Below are 15,902 nucleotides of genomic sequence, written 5' to 3'. Positions count from 1 at the left end.
ATGGGTACTGCGTCTGAGGGTTTTTTTTTAAAACACCCCGGCTCGCAGGCCTGCTCTGCTAACCGTAAACAGATCACGTCCAGCCCCATCAATGGCGACTCTGTCTGGGGGGGAGGCTGTCGGATTTCTGTTCTAGTTCAAGCGGAGCCAGTGACACAATGTGACTCAGAGCGCAGGTGCTCGGCTTCTGCAAAATAAAAATGGGAAAAAAAAAGACGCTTTGTGTTGTGGGGGTGGGGGTGGGGGTTGGTCGGAAACGAAACTGCTCCGCTGGCGGGCGGCACAGAAAATCTAAATAAAGAAGAAACGTGGGACAGAATCACGGTCACGCAAAAAGGGACCTGCCCACACGACACGGGCGCTAGGAAAGAGGCAAGAGTTTAGAGGGAGGTCTGGAAAGCGCAGGTCTGAGTAAGGTTACCGAAGCATCACCTGCTCTCACTCACAGCACGGCGATCTAGACCATCACCCCTCTGCACAGAGCCTGACAAATCAGCCACAATAACAGAGTTGTACACAGAATGGGACTCCAGCCACAGCCTGCAAAAACAGCCCCCCAAAAATATAAAAATCGCTGGTGTCCCAATCCAGGGTGTACCCTGCCTTGTTGGCTGCCCCGCGACCCTCGACCGGAAGAAGCGTTTGGAAAATGGACCGACGGGGAAAAACGCAATCCCTTCTCGCCGCTGTTCCTTCCTCTCCTTCTACACACCCGGCTGGGTTCGTCCGCTGGAGCACCCCCAAAAACACCTGCGTTCGCCTGCGAGAACCATCAGCACTTCTCGAAAAGCCACATTTACCCTCTCCCCAGCTGAAGCTGCTCTGGAAACCACTGCCCCTGGCCTGCGTGGCGTGACGCGCCAGGCGGCGTGTGGTACTGTGGCGAGGGCAGGGGAGAGATGGCGCTGCCCTCGCGTTCAAATGAATGGCTTGTCTGTCGGTGCCTCATCCGCGAGGGTCGGAGCTTTTCGCCAAGTCGCCGTTCTGCGCTGTGTCCCTGCCCGGTAAGATGCACGTTTCAGCATCACACTGGGGAGCCAGAGGTTGATGGTTTAAGGTCAACAGGGGTCGTCTCGAGACTTTGTCGATCACCGGGACCGCCCGCGAAGATTAAGACCCACTTGTTTACAAGACCCGTGCAGTGTGGCCAAGACTGATTCAGTGCAACTTTAAAATTAAAGCAAGGTCAAATCAGTTTTAAACAGAAAAAAAAAAATCAATAGTAAACAGCTTCCCTACCAAGGCTTGCAGAGGTTTTAAACTGCAGAAAAATGCAAAGTAAAGTGAACTTAGAATGTCGAACAGTTTTGAGGGCATTTACACTGGATTAAGCTGGGATAAAGTAGTTCTACAGAGGCCAGAGAATGAAGGACCCATTTCATTACCTGCTGCACTAGGAACAGCGGGAAGAAAGGACCTCTGTGGAATGCAATTCAGAATTTAGATCTGCAACGCAAAGCCTTTAAAAAATGTGCACAATGGCTTTAGCTTCTCAATCCACAGCTGAAAGGATGTGGCTTGTGTCCTGACTGTACGCCATGTTTATACGGCACAGTCTGACAAATGTGAAAACTTGCTACTCCTACACAGAGGCAGAGCTCCTACATGCATGAGCAAACGACACTAACCTCTGGGCTACAGCTTGTATTTTCAGCACAGGAGCGGAAAGTGGCTCTCTCTGCTGGCTTCACAATGCCCCTGACTCACGTTTGTTTATTTCAGTTCAGCTGCTTGTGCTCGGATTATGATGTCAGACATTGTTATGTCTGAAAATCAGTTTCTTTCTGCTTGAGACCCCCAGGGGTGGGAACAATGTCACAAACCCTCATCAGGCTGTTTCAGGGGCTGAAACTACACAGGTCGGCAATATTTCTCTGCGCAACTCCTACGTCTGAAATGCCTTCTGTGACTGAGTCATGCAAAGCAGCTGCATTCCCATCAACACTGAAGAGCCTAATATGAAAAACAAGACATCCGTCTGTTTTAAGGGTACGCTACAGTCCCTAAAGGGGTTTCCTGCATTATTTCGCTTACAGCATGAAAAGCACAAACCAAACTAATTCATACAGAAATATGCTCGGACGGACAAATTCATAACTAAGCCCTCGGCGGCTGTGTCCAATCACAGGCCGCTCGTCTCCTGTCAATCAATTAGAAACAGGCCAAGGACAGAGCAGCCCGACGATCCACTTGGCAGGGACACTGGTCGCTCTCCAAAGACAGGAGAGCAGGCCACCTTGAAGGAGACAATTTGCCCAGAAGGCTCCCTTTCATTTAAGCCCTCAAGTTAAAAAAAGGAATCCCCGATGACAGCGTTTGGACTGAAACACCCCTGCACACCTCTTCAGCAGGCCGCCTGCATTCTGACGCTACAAGAGCAACAGGACCATCACGGACAGCAGGAGCTGGCAGGGAGAGAGACAACATGGCAGGACTCCAAGACAGGAGGGGGAGGAGGGGGGCATGATCTCCTTTTTTTCAGCTGGATCGGAAAAAAAACAAACACTAAGCACATTCGTGTCTGCCACCCCCTAAGCGATGTGAGGATTGTTTCTCATACCTTCAATAAGATAGATTTATACATGCAGTAAAAGCGCTGAACCCTTCTCAGACATCCCCCCTTATTACTCTTGGGGGACAGACTCTAATAAGGCAGGTTCCCAGATGCCACTCATTATGCAAGCTTTTCGCCTGATCACCTTGCCTGCCCAGTGAACTTACTGAGATTTATAATCACACAAGCCATCAAGAACGGTTTCTAGGGTGTAAAGAACTGAGTCAATCTCTTCACTCGGCTGCCTGTGGACCGCACGCCATTCCCGTTCAAATGCCCGACAAAGTTTAACAGGATTGCAGCTTAAACCCCTTAGTGCCACTCTCTCTGCCCAGTCTACAGCTCCAGCACCCCCGGCAGGAATAAGCTGCTGCAAACTGAGGGCCACGGTAAACCCACAGCAGCAAAACGTCCCGAACAGCTGTGCAATATGAACGACATGTTTCTAAACCCCGAGATGGGTGAGCCCCCCACACATCAAATCGCTGTTTCCAGCTATTCAGAAGGCCTTGGAAAACCTAACAAACGTTACGTCAGACTCAAGACAGCCCCTCGTCTTAGTTTACACGACACAGATTGCTTCAAGTCTCGACAGATTCCATGAACAACTTAAGGTGCTTCTGATGCAATGTGCTGTGAGCATTTTCTCCTGCTTCCTGGGACATCACCTCGTCTCTTAACAAAACCACAGCAACTCAATGGCTCTTTGGCCCCTTGACTCCATACCTGGCAGGCATCTTTCTAGCAAAAGTACAGTTATCATAATGAAATGGGGTTCCTGCATAAACCACAACGGCAGGTGGGGCTACCTATAAAGCACTTTGAGTGGAGTGTCCAGGAAAGCGCTATATAAGTGTAAGGAATTATAATTAAATTGTGTGATGCATGTGGTTTACCAATTTATGATGCTTTGACTCCACCAGGAGAGATGAATGTTGTTACATAACTATGACACATAGCAGGTCAGCCTGCTTTTGTTCCCCTAAAATATGTTTTGATTCCTTCAGGTTGCTTTTCGCAACGCTTTGCAAACTGTGCTGATCCCCCAAGTCACTCTCAGCCAGCAGAACTGCAGTTCCACCTTCCAGGTGCGTTCATTCGAAAGAACTAAGCAGACGCCAAAAACAAACGCTGAAAAAAAATCACATTTTTGACAACAAGTCTGTACTCCAAGTTCCAAAGCAACACGTTAATTCTGGACTTGACTTCCATTTTTAGAAAAATCCAAAGCTAATCACATCAGAGGGGTATACTCATTTTTCTGCTACAGGCCAAAATCTTTGTTATGCAATCTAAAATCGTACCACTGGGTTACAAAAACTTGAGGGTTTCGTAGGTGATACATGGTTTCAATTAAAGAGAACAGCCCCAGCTTTGGTCACACACCAAACCAGCATGTACAAATAAGCACAAAAGACATGACTGAACTACTTACCCAGGCCATAGCTTAAAACCATGTTTCCAGAATTCAGGGCTTCGTCAAACTTGCTCAGGATCACTTGCAGTCTAAGAACAGGCAAAACAAGGGGAAAAAACATCAATCCAGATCTAAAAAAACCGTACAGTGTAGGCAGATGTGTTAATTGTATTATTGAGCTAAATAAAATGCCTTCCTTAGAGATTTGGCTTTGGAGAATTCTGATGCACAAAATAAGTGTGCCGTCACTATTGCCCTCACCATTACCACCACCGTCTACAATACGGTCTGGTTTTCACAATCTGTTTAGACAATTTAAAAAGACCCTCATAGCTGGTAACAACTGTCAGAACAGTAGCACACGGTCAATTAGTCCCAAACTTAATTGGCTGCACAAGTCATCTATTCCAAATGACAGAATGCAATGAATAATGAACCCGAAAATCACAGAGACTTGACCCAAAAGCCTTAAAGGATCATCTGAAGTACCAGGCATACGTCTGAATGCACTATTACGAATCCAGGGCACACATTAACACTAAACTGGTTTTGCCTTTTAAAATAACGGGGCACCTCAAACCTTACTTCTACCATCAGAGCACCTTAGACCTGCCCCCAGTTGGGACGGAGGACCCAACTGTGAACATCAGGGAAATTAACACACGAGATTAAACAGATGTGGAAGGGCGGGAAAGCAGGATGGAGGGGCAATTTTGATGCAAGGCATATCTGAACAAGCAGCTGGAAAACAGGTGGATGGATGCGCTCTGGAGTGTCAAGGCTGCAGGACGAGGGAGATGGATCGATGGACGAACTAGGAAATGCCATAAACAGACCTGAAAACCTCATTAAGCTAAACCCTCGCTAGACTCCTCCAAAGCATTTATAAAAGGGTATATACACACTTGTGAGAGGTTATTTTATTTTACAAAGATACTGTCACGCTGGGTGTCCCTTAAACTGCTCCTCTCCCGTCCGTCATAAATAGCTGCTCACTATATTTAACGATACACGTCCCAGCCTTCGGTCCAGGCCTCGCCCAGCCTGGCTGCCTTCAGTAAAACACACCACAGCCAGGATCCGCAACCAGAGGCGATGTCGTCGCCGGTATCAATGCGGAGCACAACGGGTGGGCCCTCTTTTCCCCCAGGACATTGCGATTCAAAGTAAATTCACAGATTTGCCAGCTGTCTGGTCAGTTCATCTCCTTCTCCCCTTTCCACACCGATCACTGTGTTCTGGACTTATCGATTAGCCACGCTTCCCAAACACACCCTGAGGGGACGCTGGGCTGAACAGCAGATTAGTAGGTTACATCATGTGAAGGCAACCAAGGTCAAGCCAAGGAAAATAAAAACAAAATCCAGCTAAATCCCACCTGTTTCCGCCCCCTTGTGGAGAGGGTCTGGTACTACTTGTGACGATGCGTACCCCCCCCAAAAAACATGGACATTATTGTTCAATTTCTACCTGTTTATGAAGACATTCAGTTAAGGGAAGATCAGTATAACTAAAGGTGGCATCGTTTCTTTTAAGCTACAGAAGCCCGGTAAAGAAAATTCCACTCTTCCTCAGTCTATTAATTTAACAGCTTAATCTTCACTTTCATAAACACGAAAGCGAAGGGAGAGGTTTTCTACCTCCGATCTACTTTTATGCGTGGTGCACTCCCACGCCCACGGAAGTAACAGGTGTCTAACACCCAGCGGCAAATCTGAACTATTACCACGACCGTTTCCCTCGCCCTTCTCCGTGTTAAACGGAGTAAAACCAAGTTAAAAAAAACAACTATAAAATGCTAAAAGGAAAACTTTCCACTGCGACTGGCAATTCCCAAGGAAAACGGGAACCCCCACAAGCGAAGGGGAATATAAACTCTCCGGACTGTTCAGCCCTTGTTGTGTTATTGGACTTTTAAACGGAAAACGAGACGCTTCCAATAACGAGGAAGAGCGGCGCTCCGATTTCTTCGACGCGAAAAAACGCGAGTGACGGGGAGCGAGATCTTCTCGCACCGGTCACGACACAGCCCACTCCGCGCCCTTCCACGGGCTCTCGTTTCCAAAAACAGACAAGCATGTTAATCATAAAACACGTCCCGAGTTCAAAAGTCTTTTTTTGGGGGGGGGTTGTTGTGGTATAAGGGGGCTGCTTCTCTTTTCCACCTTTCAAACAGTTTGCCTGACAACTAAACCACCCAAAATGGATAACGCTCCCGATTTTGTTTTTTTTTTAATTTCAAATAATGTCTCGTTTCCAAAAACAGAAAATAATTTTAATCATAAAACAAGTCCCCAGTTGAAAAGTATTTTTTTTTGGGGGGGTTGTTATATAAGGGAGCTGCTTCTCTTTTCCACCTTTCAAACAGTTTGCGAGACAACTAAACCACCCGGACAGATGTGGTGATAAAAGGGTTTACCCGTATGGGTCAATATTTCCATCACTGAAGGAAATTATTTGCAATAACGCTACTGACTTTGTTTTTTAATTTCAAATAATTTCTCGTTTCCAAAAACAGAAAAGAATTCTAATCATAAAACACGTCCCCAGTTCAAATTATTTATTTTTTTGGTTGTTATATAAGGGAGCTGCTTTTCTTTTCCATCTGTTACTGTATATATTATAAGGGGGCTGCTTCTCTTTTCCACCTTTCAAACAGTTTGCGAGACGACCAAACCACCCGGACAGATGTGGTGATAAAAGGGTTTACCTGTATGGGTCAATATTTACATCACTGAAGGAAATTATATGCAATAACGCTCCTGATTTTCGAAAAGCATAACGTCATCCCCGAGCAGTCTTTTCTCTTTACTAGGGCACCCCCCACTGGGCTCCTGCTGGATTTTGTTTTTTAATTTCAAATAAGACAGCAACGAAAGCCTATAATAAAGACGGGAATTTCAAGACAGAGCAGTGCTTAAAACATAAAAGCGCTTACGGGTTCTCCTAAATACCGCAGAGAAGCAGTTTTGGCTTGTATGAATCTTTTGTTCCCCTACCGCTCAGTAGTGGCTTTGTTTTCAGGGACTGGTGATAGACTCCAGTTTTTGCAATGTCTATTATAATTCTGGAGATGTCAGCATGAACTATTGTACAGCAATCAATCTGACCACCTACATGTACGAATGTTTAGGGGTAGTGGATGTTCTCTATTGCCTGTACTAGTATTAGTAAGGGGAAATCTTAGATCTGTAATGCTGTACACCCCAGTATGCAACTGCCTCAATTATTAAGCAGTCTGAGGGAACACTCCAGCTCGGGGGTCGTCCCCATGACACATCTGAAGTGTTGTAATGCAAACCACTCAAATACCTTAAAGACCAGGGCTCTCACCTGGTCGGTATATTTGTAGTTTGCCATCACAGCACTACACAGAGCTTTCTAGGAGTAAAAGAGTGTTATAAACATATCGGCAACGTTGAAGGTTTAGTACATTGATGTACAGTATTTCTCTAAAGAGGGTGTTCTCTTACAGGTGACTGCAACAGGTGCACAGAACATCTTTCATTTTAGCCCTATGAACCAAAAACACTCCAGGTACATGCAGAATAAGCGGAATTCCACAATAAACATACACTAAGTGTGTAAAAACCGCTGTATTACCTGGAAGAAACTGGCGTGCAGTAAGAAATAAAACCGTAACTTAATCAATGTCAAAGGTTTTGACGGAAGAAACACCTTTGACTCAAAATGCTCTTGGAATGGAAAAGCACCATTCTAGTCAAAGACCTTACAGGCTTCTGTTCACTGCAGAATATTCTGAGAAAGCTGTTCACAATACCCTGCGGGACTGCAGTCCCCCTTTAAAATACCTTAGCAATTTATTGATTTGGTGCTATACTGAAGTAACATCCAGATGCTCATTTATACCTCCAGTGCATCAATGTACTCATTATAGCTGTGTGGAATGGAACACCTGGGGCATGTTGTTCTTTCTAAAATACCCGCTTACTACTGTTGTTTTTTATCTGAATGTGTCGAGCAGACCGTGCATATAAAAAATATAAATTGCTACGTCAAAGCGTCATTACTGCAAGATTTAAAAGCCAGGACGTGTGAAAGCTGTGCAAGGGTCTGAATCCTTTCGCAATGCACTGCAAGTGCAATTATTCATTTCAACATCTTGTCAGACTACGAAAAAATGTCTCTCCGACCTGACACAGATAAAATAATTAATTTTCCACCTGCTCTTGCTAAAGCTTTGCAAAATATAATTGGGCGAAGAAGCGTCAAATGAAGCACCTTGCGCAAGTGAAACGGTTTCGACTTCCCAAATACCAGACGTGCTCAGCAGACACATCCATAAAACCTTGATTCACTGCGTAATTCTTGGCTCCACTGCAAAACAACAGCAATTGCTCCTAGATAATGATGGCATGAAGATGCAGTTTGATTCAACTGCGTATTTGCTCCTTTTTGTGTTCTTACTTGATTTAACCTCTTGAATATCAACCCCAGCAAAAATTATATCACCCCCTTGTACTGATGAGATGATTTAGTGCATTACTGTCAATTGCAAATGATCAATGAAGCACAGAGCGCCCAAAACATTCAAATCAAAATCCAAGATCAGCAAACTTTGTTTAAATAAACACATCCGAAGACTGAAATACCTTCCGATACCCCTCGTGTTGAACTGCCGACAGTGACTGGCATGCAAAGACATCGAGGTTATATGCTCTACATGCATTCATGCGTGAAGCAGACAAGTACGGCGGTCGTGATCAACATGAAAACTGGGGGAAAAAATGAATCATTTAAGTGGAAAAGATGCTTTTATAGTTCACAGCACAGTATGCGAGCCTACAAGAGTACACAGATCCAATTAAGTTGAGTGCCAAGCAACTTTGTTGTTACTCCGGATTCAGAGCAAACAGGCCCCTTGTGAGCACAAATGTAAAGACTTCAGAGACGGAGGCGGCCTGGTTTAAGAGCAGTGCCCGGGCCGTGACAGTTCAAGAATACTACAGGAACGTACCGTGCAGCTGGGAGGCCTCTCCTGCTGAGGTCGGCTCTCACTTTCTCTCCCACATGGCGATACACATCCACGACTGCCGCTATTGCAGTTTCTCTCACCTAGAAACAGAGGGATCACAGAGAAGCCTTGACGTATTCATCTCATTTCCCTTTACAAGGCAAAGAATAAATATCCCCCCAGATTTCCCGGACCTCTGAAGCGTTTAGGACAGTTTAAAAGATGCCTACCACTGCCTGACTCCTCATCTTACAGCCGACTCACTAGTCCACATCACGTTTCCAGTGGGTGTATTGTACAAGAAGATTACAGCTTCCATAAATGAAAGTAAAAAAGGCGAAGTGCTGATTTTTTCTTTTACAAAGTATAATGAAGAATAAAGTACATGAATGTAGGCTTTCATTATGGCTATAACCTAACCAACCCAAACTTTTCCTAAGAAGTAAAGGAACTGACAGTAAAAGTTGCTTAGCTTTTGCAGTTCACTGCTTTTATACCATTTCTCTTTGGTTTCGTTTGGTCATTTGTAATTCTAAACATCTCCAACTGAAGGACAGTTTAACTGAGAAAAGCGTCTTATGAGGTTTACACCCAGCTCCGCCCACAGTAAGCGACTTGTGGCTCGGCACTAATCACTAATAAATGAAGAGAAACAGTGCGAGCACTTTGTGAATATTCAAATTACGTCAAGTCTGGGGGGGAGTCTCCCCAATGCAGCACAGGCAGAAAGGCATTATAAAGAGCTGCTGGAACCCCTGCATCTGCCTTTTAAATTATATACCTTCAGCAACTTTATAATGTGCTGCGTCCTAGTCAGAGAACTTCAACAAGCCTATTTTTCCACTTAACCTGACAAATCACTTTGAACAAAGAAAAATGTGTTTATACTTGGTGGCTGCTATGCAATTGCCAAATATTAGATTGTAAAAGAGCCAAGTTTTATGTGACAAGTTTACCGCGGTTTTAGCAAAGTGGGAGACGTCTCATTCCTGCCAGTGCTGTCCACATACCGGCTCATGATAACAGCCCTTATGAATTAATCTCCCTGCAGAGCCCTGCTTGGACACACCTGCCATGTTATAGATGTTGATATTCATGACCGTGCCTGCTTTATTCAAGGGCCACTTTTCATCTCCGGACTTTAACCTGCAGCACATCTTTTAACAACATAGCTGTCAGAGGAGGATAAGGGGATATTTAATTTGAGCAAGACCAAGGGAGTCTCACACTAATTCTGGGTTATGTATCGAAATGAGTCATACCGGCTCTTTTGCTGACACTGCTGTGTGGGCAGCAGTAATTGAGGGGAGATGATAATTATACACAAGCACAGAGAACCCCCTGCAGGGGTATTACCAACTACCTTTATGCCTTTTACAGATCGTTGAAACAACTATTTTATTCTTATGCTTTTATGGGTGGCAGGTGATCTATATCAAAATACAGGACGGCTATCTCTGGACTCGAACCCAGTGAAGGTGCAGCTTCTAAATTAAACAGATCCGACAGTTTACAAGTATTTTCAATAGTGCAGATGAGGCTGAGACCCTGTGGGTGAAAATCAGGATAGATCAAGGCAGCCTGGGGCTCTGGGCAGGAGCAGCCCACTGTCGCAGCAAGGAGGATCACTGTGAGAACGACCCACACTCCTGCACACCTGTTTCTGCGACGTGGACTGGGGTCTGTGCACTTTCATTAACGGGTGGATTCATGTGGTCAACCTTTGCATGCAGTGCCAGGTGTGCTGGCGAGCCCAGAAGCTCCAGTTTCCCCGAGCTGTCATGAGAAAACCCCGTTACTGAAGTGTCTGACCCCTTGAGGAGGTCAAGGGTGAAGTGAAGGATACTGGTCTCACCTGAGCGTTCGAGTCCTCGGCCAGCGTGCACAGGAACGGAACGATTTTGCTGAGGGTTAAAGGCTGGGCCCCACACCTGGGAGGGACAGAAAAATTGGAGATGGGACACAGCACCCAGACACGTGGGGAAGGGACCACCGCACGCGATGGGCTCGGGTTCGACACGCCTCCGTTGCTCAAAACATCCGAACTACGGACTGGCCTGGCCTGGCATCATCAGGAGAAGGTGGCTCCAGACTCACAGGGTTCAGGGAGTTGCTCACTCAGAGGCGCCGACATCTAACCTTTGCTCGGCAAGCTTGTGAATGTTTTTAGTGTTAAAGGGGAACCGCAACGCTGTTTTTTTATATTTTGGGGTTAGAAAGAATCGGCATTGATGAGTGCATTTCAAACTACAATGAAAGTCAAATGCACACAGTAACTTGTAAAACCTCCAATTAACATCACAAAATAGACAATTTCCAGGTATGCACAGTGTCATGTTCTCAGATTCAGATTCTGGTGACATGAAGCTGCCATATCGCACTGTAAATCAGCAAATACACCTCCTAAAATCTCATAGAAGTGTTGCTCTCGATTTCAAGACGGTTCTGCAGACAAATAATATCTACTTGTTAACTCTGCATGCAGATCACACTGGAACATTTCTGCTGTGAAATGTCTGCTGTACAAACTGTACTTATTCGCTCGTACATCACATTACGAGTAATTCAATCTAACCAAAAGCAATCAAAAACAACCACAGGAAAAACATAATAATAACTACAACATGAATTATTATTATAGTCCCACCTGTATGAGACTTTTGAAATCCAAAAAAAACACTCAATACGGTCCAACCTACTATGTGGTGTCAATTTTTTTCTGCTTTAAATGAACATATTTCTCCAATCACTTGAAGAAACAGCACAGTAATTCTAAATGTGAGCCACTAACACCATTGTATTGTGCAGAATGGGTCTCACACAAAGGTGTGCGTTTCTCAACTGAATGCAAAGGACTACACATGATGTAAACTGCAACTCCTGTTTTACTTGTCCTCTTTAAAAATACACTCCAGGCACACACACACGCGTTAGATTTATAGTCTTCGATGAACATTGATATTACTGGAGCAGAAGCAAACGAACAGTTTGAAACTTCCATGTACTCACGTGTTTAAAGTTGCAATGAGACAGAGGCACAATGCTTCTCGACACCGGAAGTTCTTGTGTTTGAAGCCAGGGAGCAGTCTTTCCCAAACATACTGTTGGGAGAACAAAACAGTCGTGTCAACCAGCTGTACCAATATCAGCACCGGTCCGTTTTTCCTCAAGTTCCTCCTTTGCAACTTTCGAGTCTGATGATGAGACAAGACAACCTCCACCGTCTGAGATCCCTCAGCCGGGGGGGGGGGGTGGGTGGCGGAGAGAGCAGGGAGGAGTGGTTTATTCACGGAGGAATGTCAGAAGCTCCTGACAGACCTGCTGGAAGAAGGGTGGGTGGGGGCATCATGGTGACCATAGTGGTCACCGCTGAGCTGGTCAAACCAACTGGGGGGGACAGTGGAAGCGAAGTAATACAGAGACCAAGAACCCCTCCTGCCCAGACCGAAGACAACCTCACTGCTCAGCAACGCGATGCTTCTGCACGTCAACCTCAAAGGACAATGCAAGACACCAGCGCATAGGATTACAACGACATAACCAGCAGCCATATCACCCTGCAACTCACAACATGCAGGTCACTGAAGCTCAGCAGGTTTTAGCCCGGTCAGTACCGGGATGGGAGACCTCCTGGGAAAAACTAAGGTTGCTGCTGGAAGAGGTGTTAGTGGGGCCAGCAGGGGGCGCTCACCCTGCGACTCATGTGGATCCTAATGCCCCAATGTAGTGACGGGGACACTATACTGTAAAATACTGTAAACAGGCGCCGTCCTTCGGATGAGACGTAAAACCGAGGTCCTGACTCTCTGTGGTCATTAAAAATCCCAGGGCGTTTCTCGAAAAGAGTAGGGGTGTACCCTGGCGTCCTGGCCAAATTTCCCATCGGCCTTTATCAATCATGGCCTCCTAACAATCCCCCTCTATGAATTGGCTTCATTACTCTGCTCTCCTCCCCACTGAGAGCTGATGTGTGGGGACCGTTCTGGTGCACTATGGCTGCCGTCGCATCATCCAGGTGGTGGTGGAGGGGAGTCCCCATTACCTGTAAAGCGCTTTGAGTGGAGTGTCCAGAAAAAGTGCTATATAAGTATAAGCAATTATTATTATTATTATTATTATTATTATTACGTCCAGGAAACAGTCCTCGTGGCCAGATTCTTCTGACCCAAGTGCAACACCAGTGGGAGCACACTGCCAATGGATGATCGGCAGGAGAACTGGGACCAGCCGGCCTTGAGCAGCTGCAGAGGAAGCGTGGAGGAAAACACCACAGCAGCCTGTCCAGAGCGCGACCAGACGTTTGTCTCCGCGCAAACCAGATTGTTCGTGTTCAGGGCTCGTATGTGGTACCGCTTTTCTGCCCTTTCTTATTTGGACAGGGCTTGACATTCCCCTTTTGATAACTTACCGTGATGTGCATCTTGTTCATATTTTAATTCTTCTCTCGCCCATTTTTGTAACCTCATTTAAATGCATGAGGTTTGATTTAAAGGAAGTTTTAAACTTTATTATGCATATATACACACATGACTGCATTTATTTTGGGTATATGTACATATGCAATGAGTGTGCAGATTAAATACATTAAAACTGTTGCCAGGATTTACAGAAAATCAGCATAGTCATCACCTGGTTCTAATTTATCCCTGAAGGGCGTTGCAAGTTGACCCACTGTGACTGTGAAGTGGAATGTCCCCAACAGCACACAGGGTGTCTGGATCGCATGTAAACGCGATTTTAAAACTAGATGACATAACTGAAATGGTAACTAAAAGGATTCCTGTCAAAGCCTAAAATGTGCACATGTCCACAGTTACCCGCTCCAATAAATAACAGAAAGACACAAAAAAAGGCCAACCACCTTCAATTTGCTTTTTGCCAAACGCCCCTCCACAATTTACTTTGCAACAGACGAGCTGGATGAAACCGGGTACGCGTTTCGTTCACGTCATTTAAACTGTGCCTGGCCAGAGGAAAACCCGGCGCAGCTCAGAGAGAGCCCAGAGCACTTACCATGACTGGGGCAGCCTGGTCCATCAGTTTGAGGATGAGGTTCTGAGACTGCTCCCGAACTTGGTCTTTGGAATCACCTAGTCTGTCAATCAGGGCAGGGACAACTAGAAGGGGGAAAAAAAAAAAAATCAAATGAAAATGAAAGCCCCTTCCGGAAATTTCGCAGTGTACTGTATTAATCTGGGGCACGTTTATTTCACTTCCAGTTCCGAAGCGCTCCACGATAACGCCCACTCTCGATTCAAGCGCAGTCACCTGCAGGCAGGAACAGGGCAGCCAGTCTGAAAGGAGCAGCACGCTCGGTCAAAATTACCCTAAGGGGCCGGTGGGGTGAATTATGGCAAGCCCCAGTTTTATTAGAAAAGTACACCTTCACCCACTAAAGGTCACTAACTGTGGGCGATTTGGAATCAATGAAGCTCCTCAAGGTACTTTGGCTTTCCAATAGGAGACTGAAGGCAAACAATTACACACACATTTGATTATTCCTTATATGGAAGACCATGCTTGAGGACAGATGCTCACACTGGTGGGATTATGTGATGAGCGATCTGTATCCCTCTTAAAACATCCAGCTGTCGGCACAACCTGCTCTCCGACACGCACTGCACCTGTGCTCTGGAATCCTGGCCCGGAGCTCGGGGTTCAGTAGGACGAACACCACCTGCTGATCCACTAATCCGCATCACCTCTTCCCTGACAGGCATGTGGTTTCATGAGAAAGCTAAGACTACATGAAATCTGTCTTTATGCCCTGTAAACACAGTGGGGTGTGGGGGCAAGGAGATTAGAAAATCAGTGCTCCAGTGAGTTCAACATTGGAGGTATGCAGGAAAAGACGGAAAAAAAACGCACTGATCTTCTACCTCAGGAATTCAAAGCGAGATTTCATGCAAAAACTAAGACCGGGTGGCTAAAAATAGCCCTTGAAATGGAATTTTCCAAGTCAAAACAAACATCCCATGAGTCAAAAGTTCATTCACTCAGTCTGCCTTCACGACGGCAGCTCCTGACAGAAAGAAAACACTAGAATGAAATGCAACACTACTGTAGGTCACTCCTGAGCTTCAAGGTCGTTTTAATGAGTACCCATAAGAGTGCTTTGGCTGTTCACTAGACAGCTCTGAAAACTGAAAATTGTCATCTCAGTTTCCAGAAACAGAACTATATATAGCTAATGCTCCTAAAACTTCCCTACAGCATTTCAAGACTTTCAATTCTACATTTTGTTGTTCCAGAGTAACTACACACAATAGCAACCCATGTGCCCACACAACAGTATTATTAATACCGGCACCTGGCGGATTCAGTAAAGATCCCACTTTACTGGTTATATAGCCAGGAAGGTGCAACTCTCCATATTAAGATAATGGAAATTATTTAAATGCCTCCAAGAAGCCTTATTATATAGTGACACCTAGTGGACATCCTTGTGTACAATCCTAGTGTACCCTTACTGTAATAAAGTTACTGAATAAAATGTTTAAAAATCTGAAATGTTTACAACCCTTACATTTTCTATTCACTCCAATTAACAGAAGTCACAAACTGTGCCATAAATAAGAAACGCAACAAGTAGTACTATACTTGGAAGTAGCTTTCAAGTATAAATCTCAATGAGATAGCCTTTGTGTCTAACTGCTTCTCATCATTCCAGTAAGGAGCTTAAGAGGGAAGCCTTATCAGGATATGGATAAGACCTGGATAACAGGGATACAACAGCGGATTTTACCCCCACGGTCTTCAAACTATATCTTTCATGTCCTAAACCAAAATGTCCCGTCTCACGTCGAGGTCAGCGCAACTCCAGTCTGGAAAACCCAACAGGCCTTGAAACGCTCGCGAAAAAAAAAAACCAAATCAGGGAAGAAAACACTCATGTCAGAAAACAGCACATTTCCTTTTTCAGAAAAGGTTAGAACAGAGAACTAAACCCCGCCATT

At 45.3% G+C, this 15,902-nt stretch overlaps 1 protein-coding gene across 16 annotated transcripts in view; it reads right to left on the bottom strand.

Moving 5' to 3' along the window:
* Nucleotides 1-15,902, bottom strand: part of clasp2 (cytoplasmic linker associated protein 2) — a 102,748-nt gene that overhangs the window by 70,198 nt on the left and 16,648 nt on the right. For all 16 annotated transcript variants that reach the window (XM_015356893.2, XM_069195184.1, XM_069195193.1 and 13 more), the window contains exons 3-7: nucleotides 13,960-14,063; nucleotides 11,956-12,047; nucleotides 10,802-10,877; nucleotides 8,950-9,047; nucleotides 3,990-4,060 (exon numbers count right to left, since the gene is read on the bottom strand). In XM_015356893.2, coding sequence (XP_015212379.1) covers nucleotides 3,990-4,060; nucleotides 8,950-9,047; nucleotides 10,802-10,877; nucleotides 11,956-12,047; nucleotides 13,960-14,063 — 441 coding nt within the window. The remainder of the gene's footprint in view (nucleotides 1-3,989; nucleotides 4,061-8,949; nucleotides 9,048-10,801; nucleotides 10,878-11,955; nucleotides 12,048-13,959; nucleotides 14,064-15,902) is intronic.

This window comes from Lepisosteus oculatus, chromosome 10 (genome assembly GCF_040954835.1).
Source record: "Lepisosteus oculatus isolate fLepOcu1 chromosome 10, fLepOcu1.hap2, whole genome shotgun sequence".
NCBI classification, from domain to species: domain Eukaryota; kingdom Metazoa; phylum Chordata; class Actinopteri; order Semionotiformes; family Lepisosteidae; genus Lepisosteus; species Lepisosteus oculatus.
The sequence above is the reverse complement of the archived record's forward strand: the minus strand, read 5'-3'. Positions and strand labels throughout refer to the sequence as shown.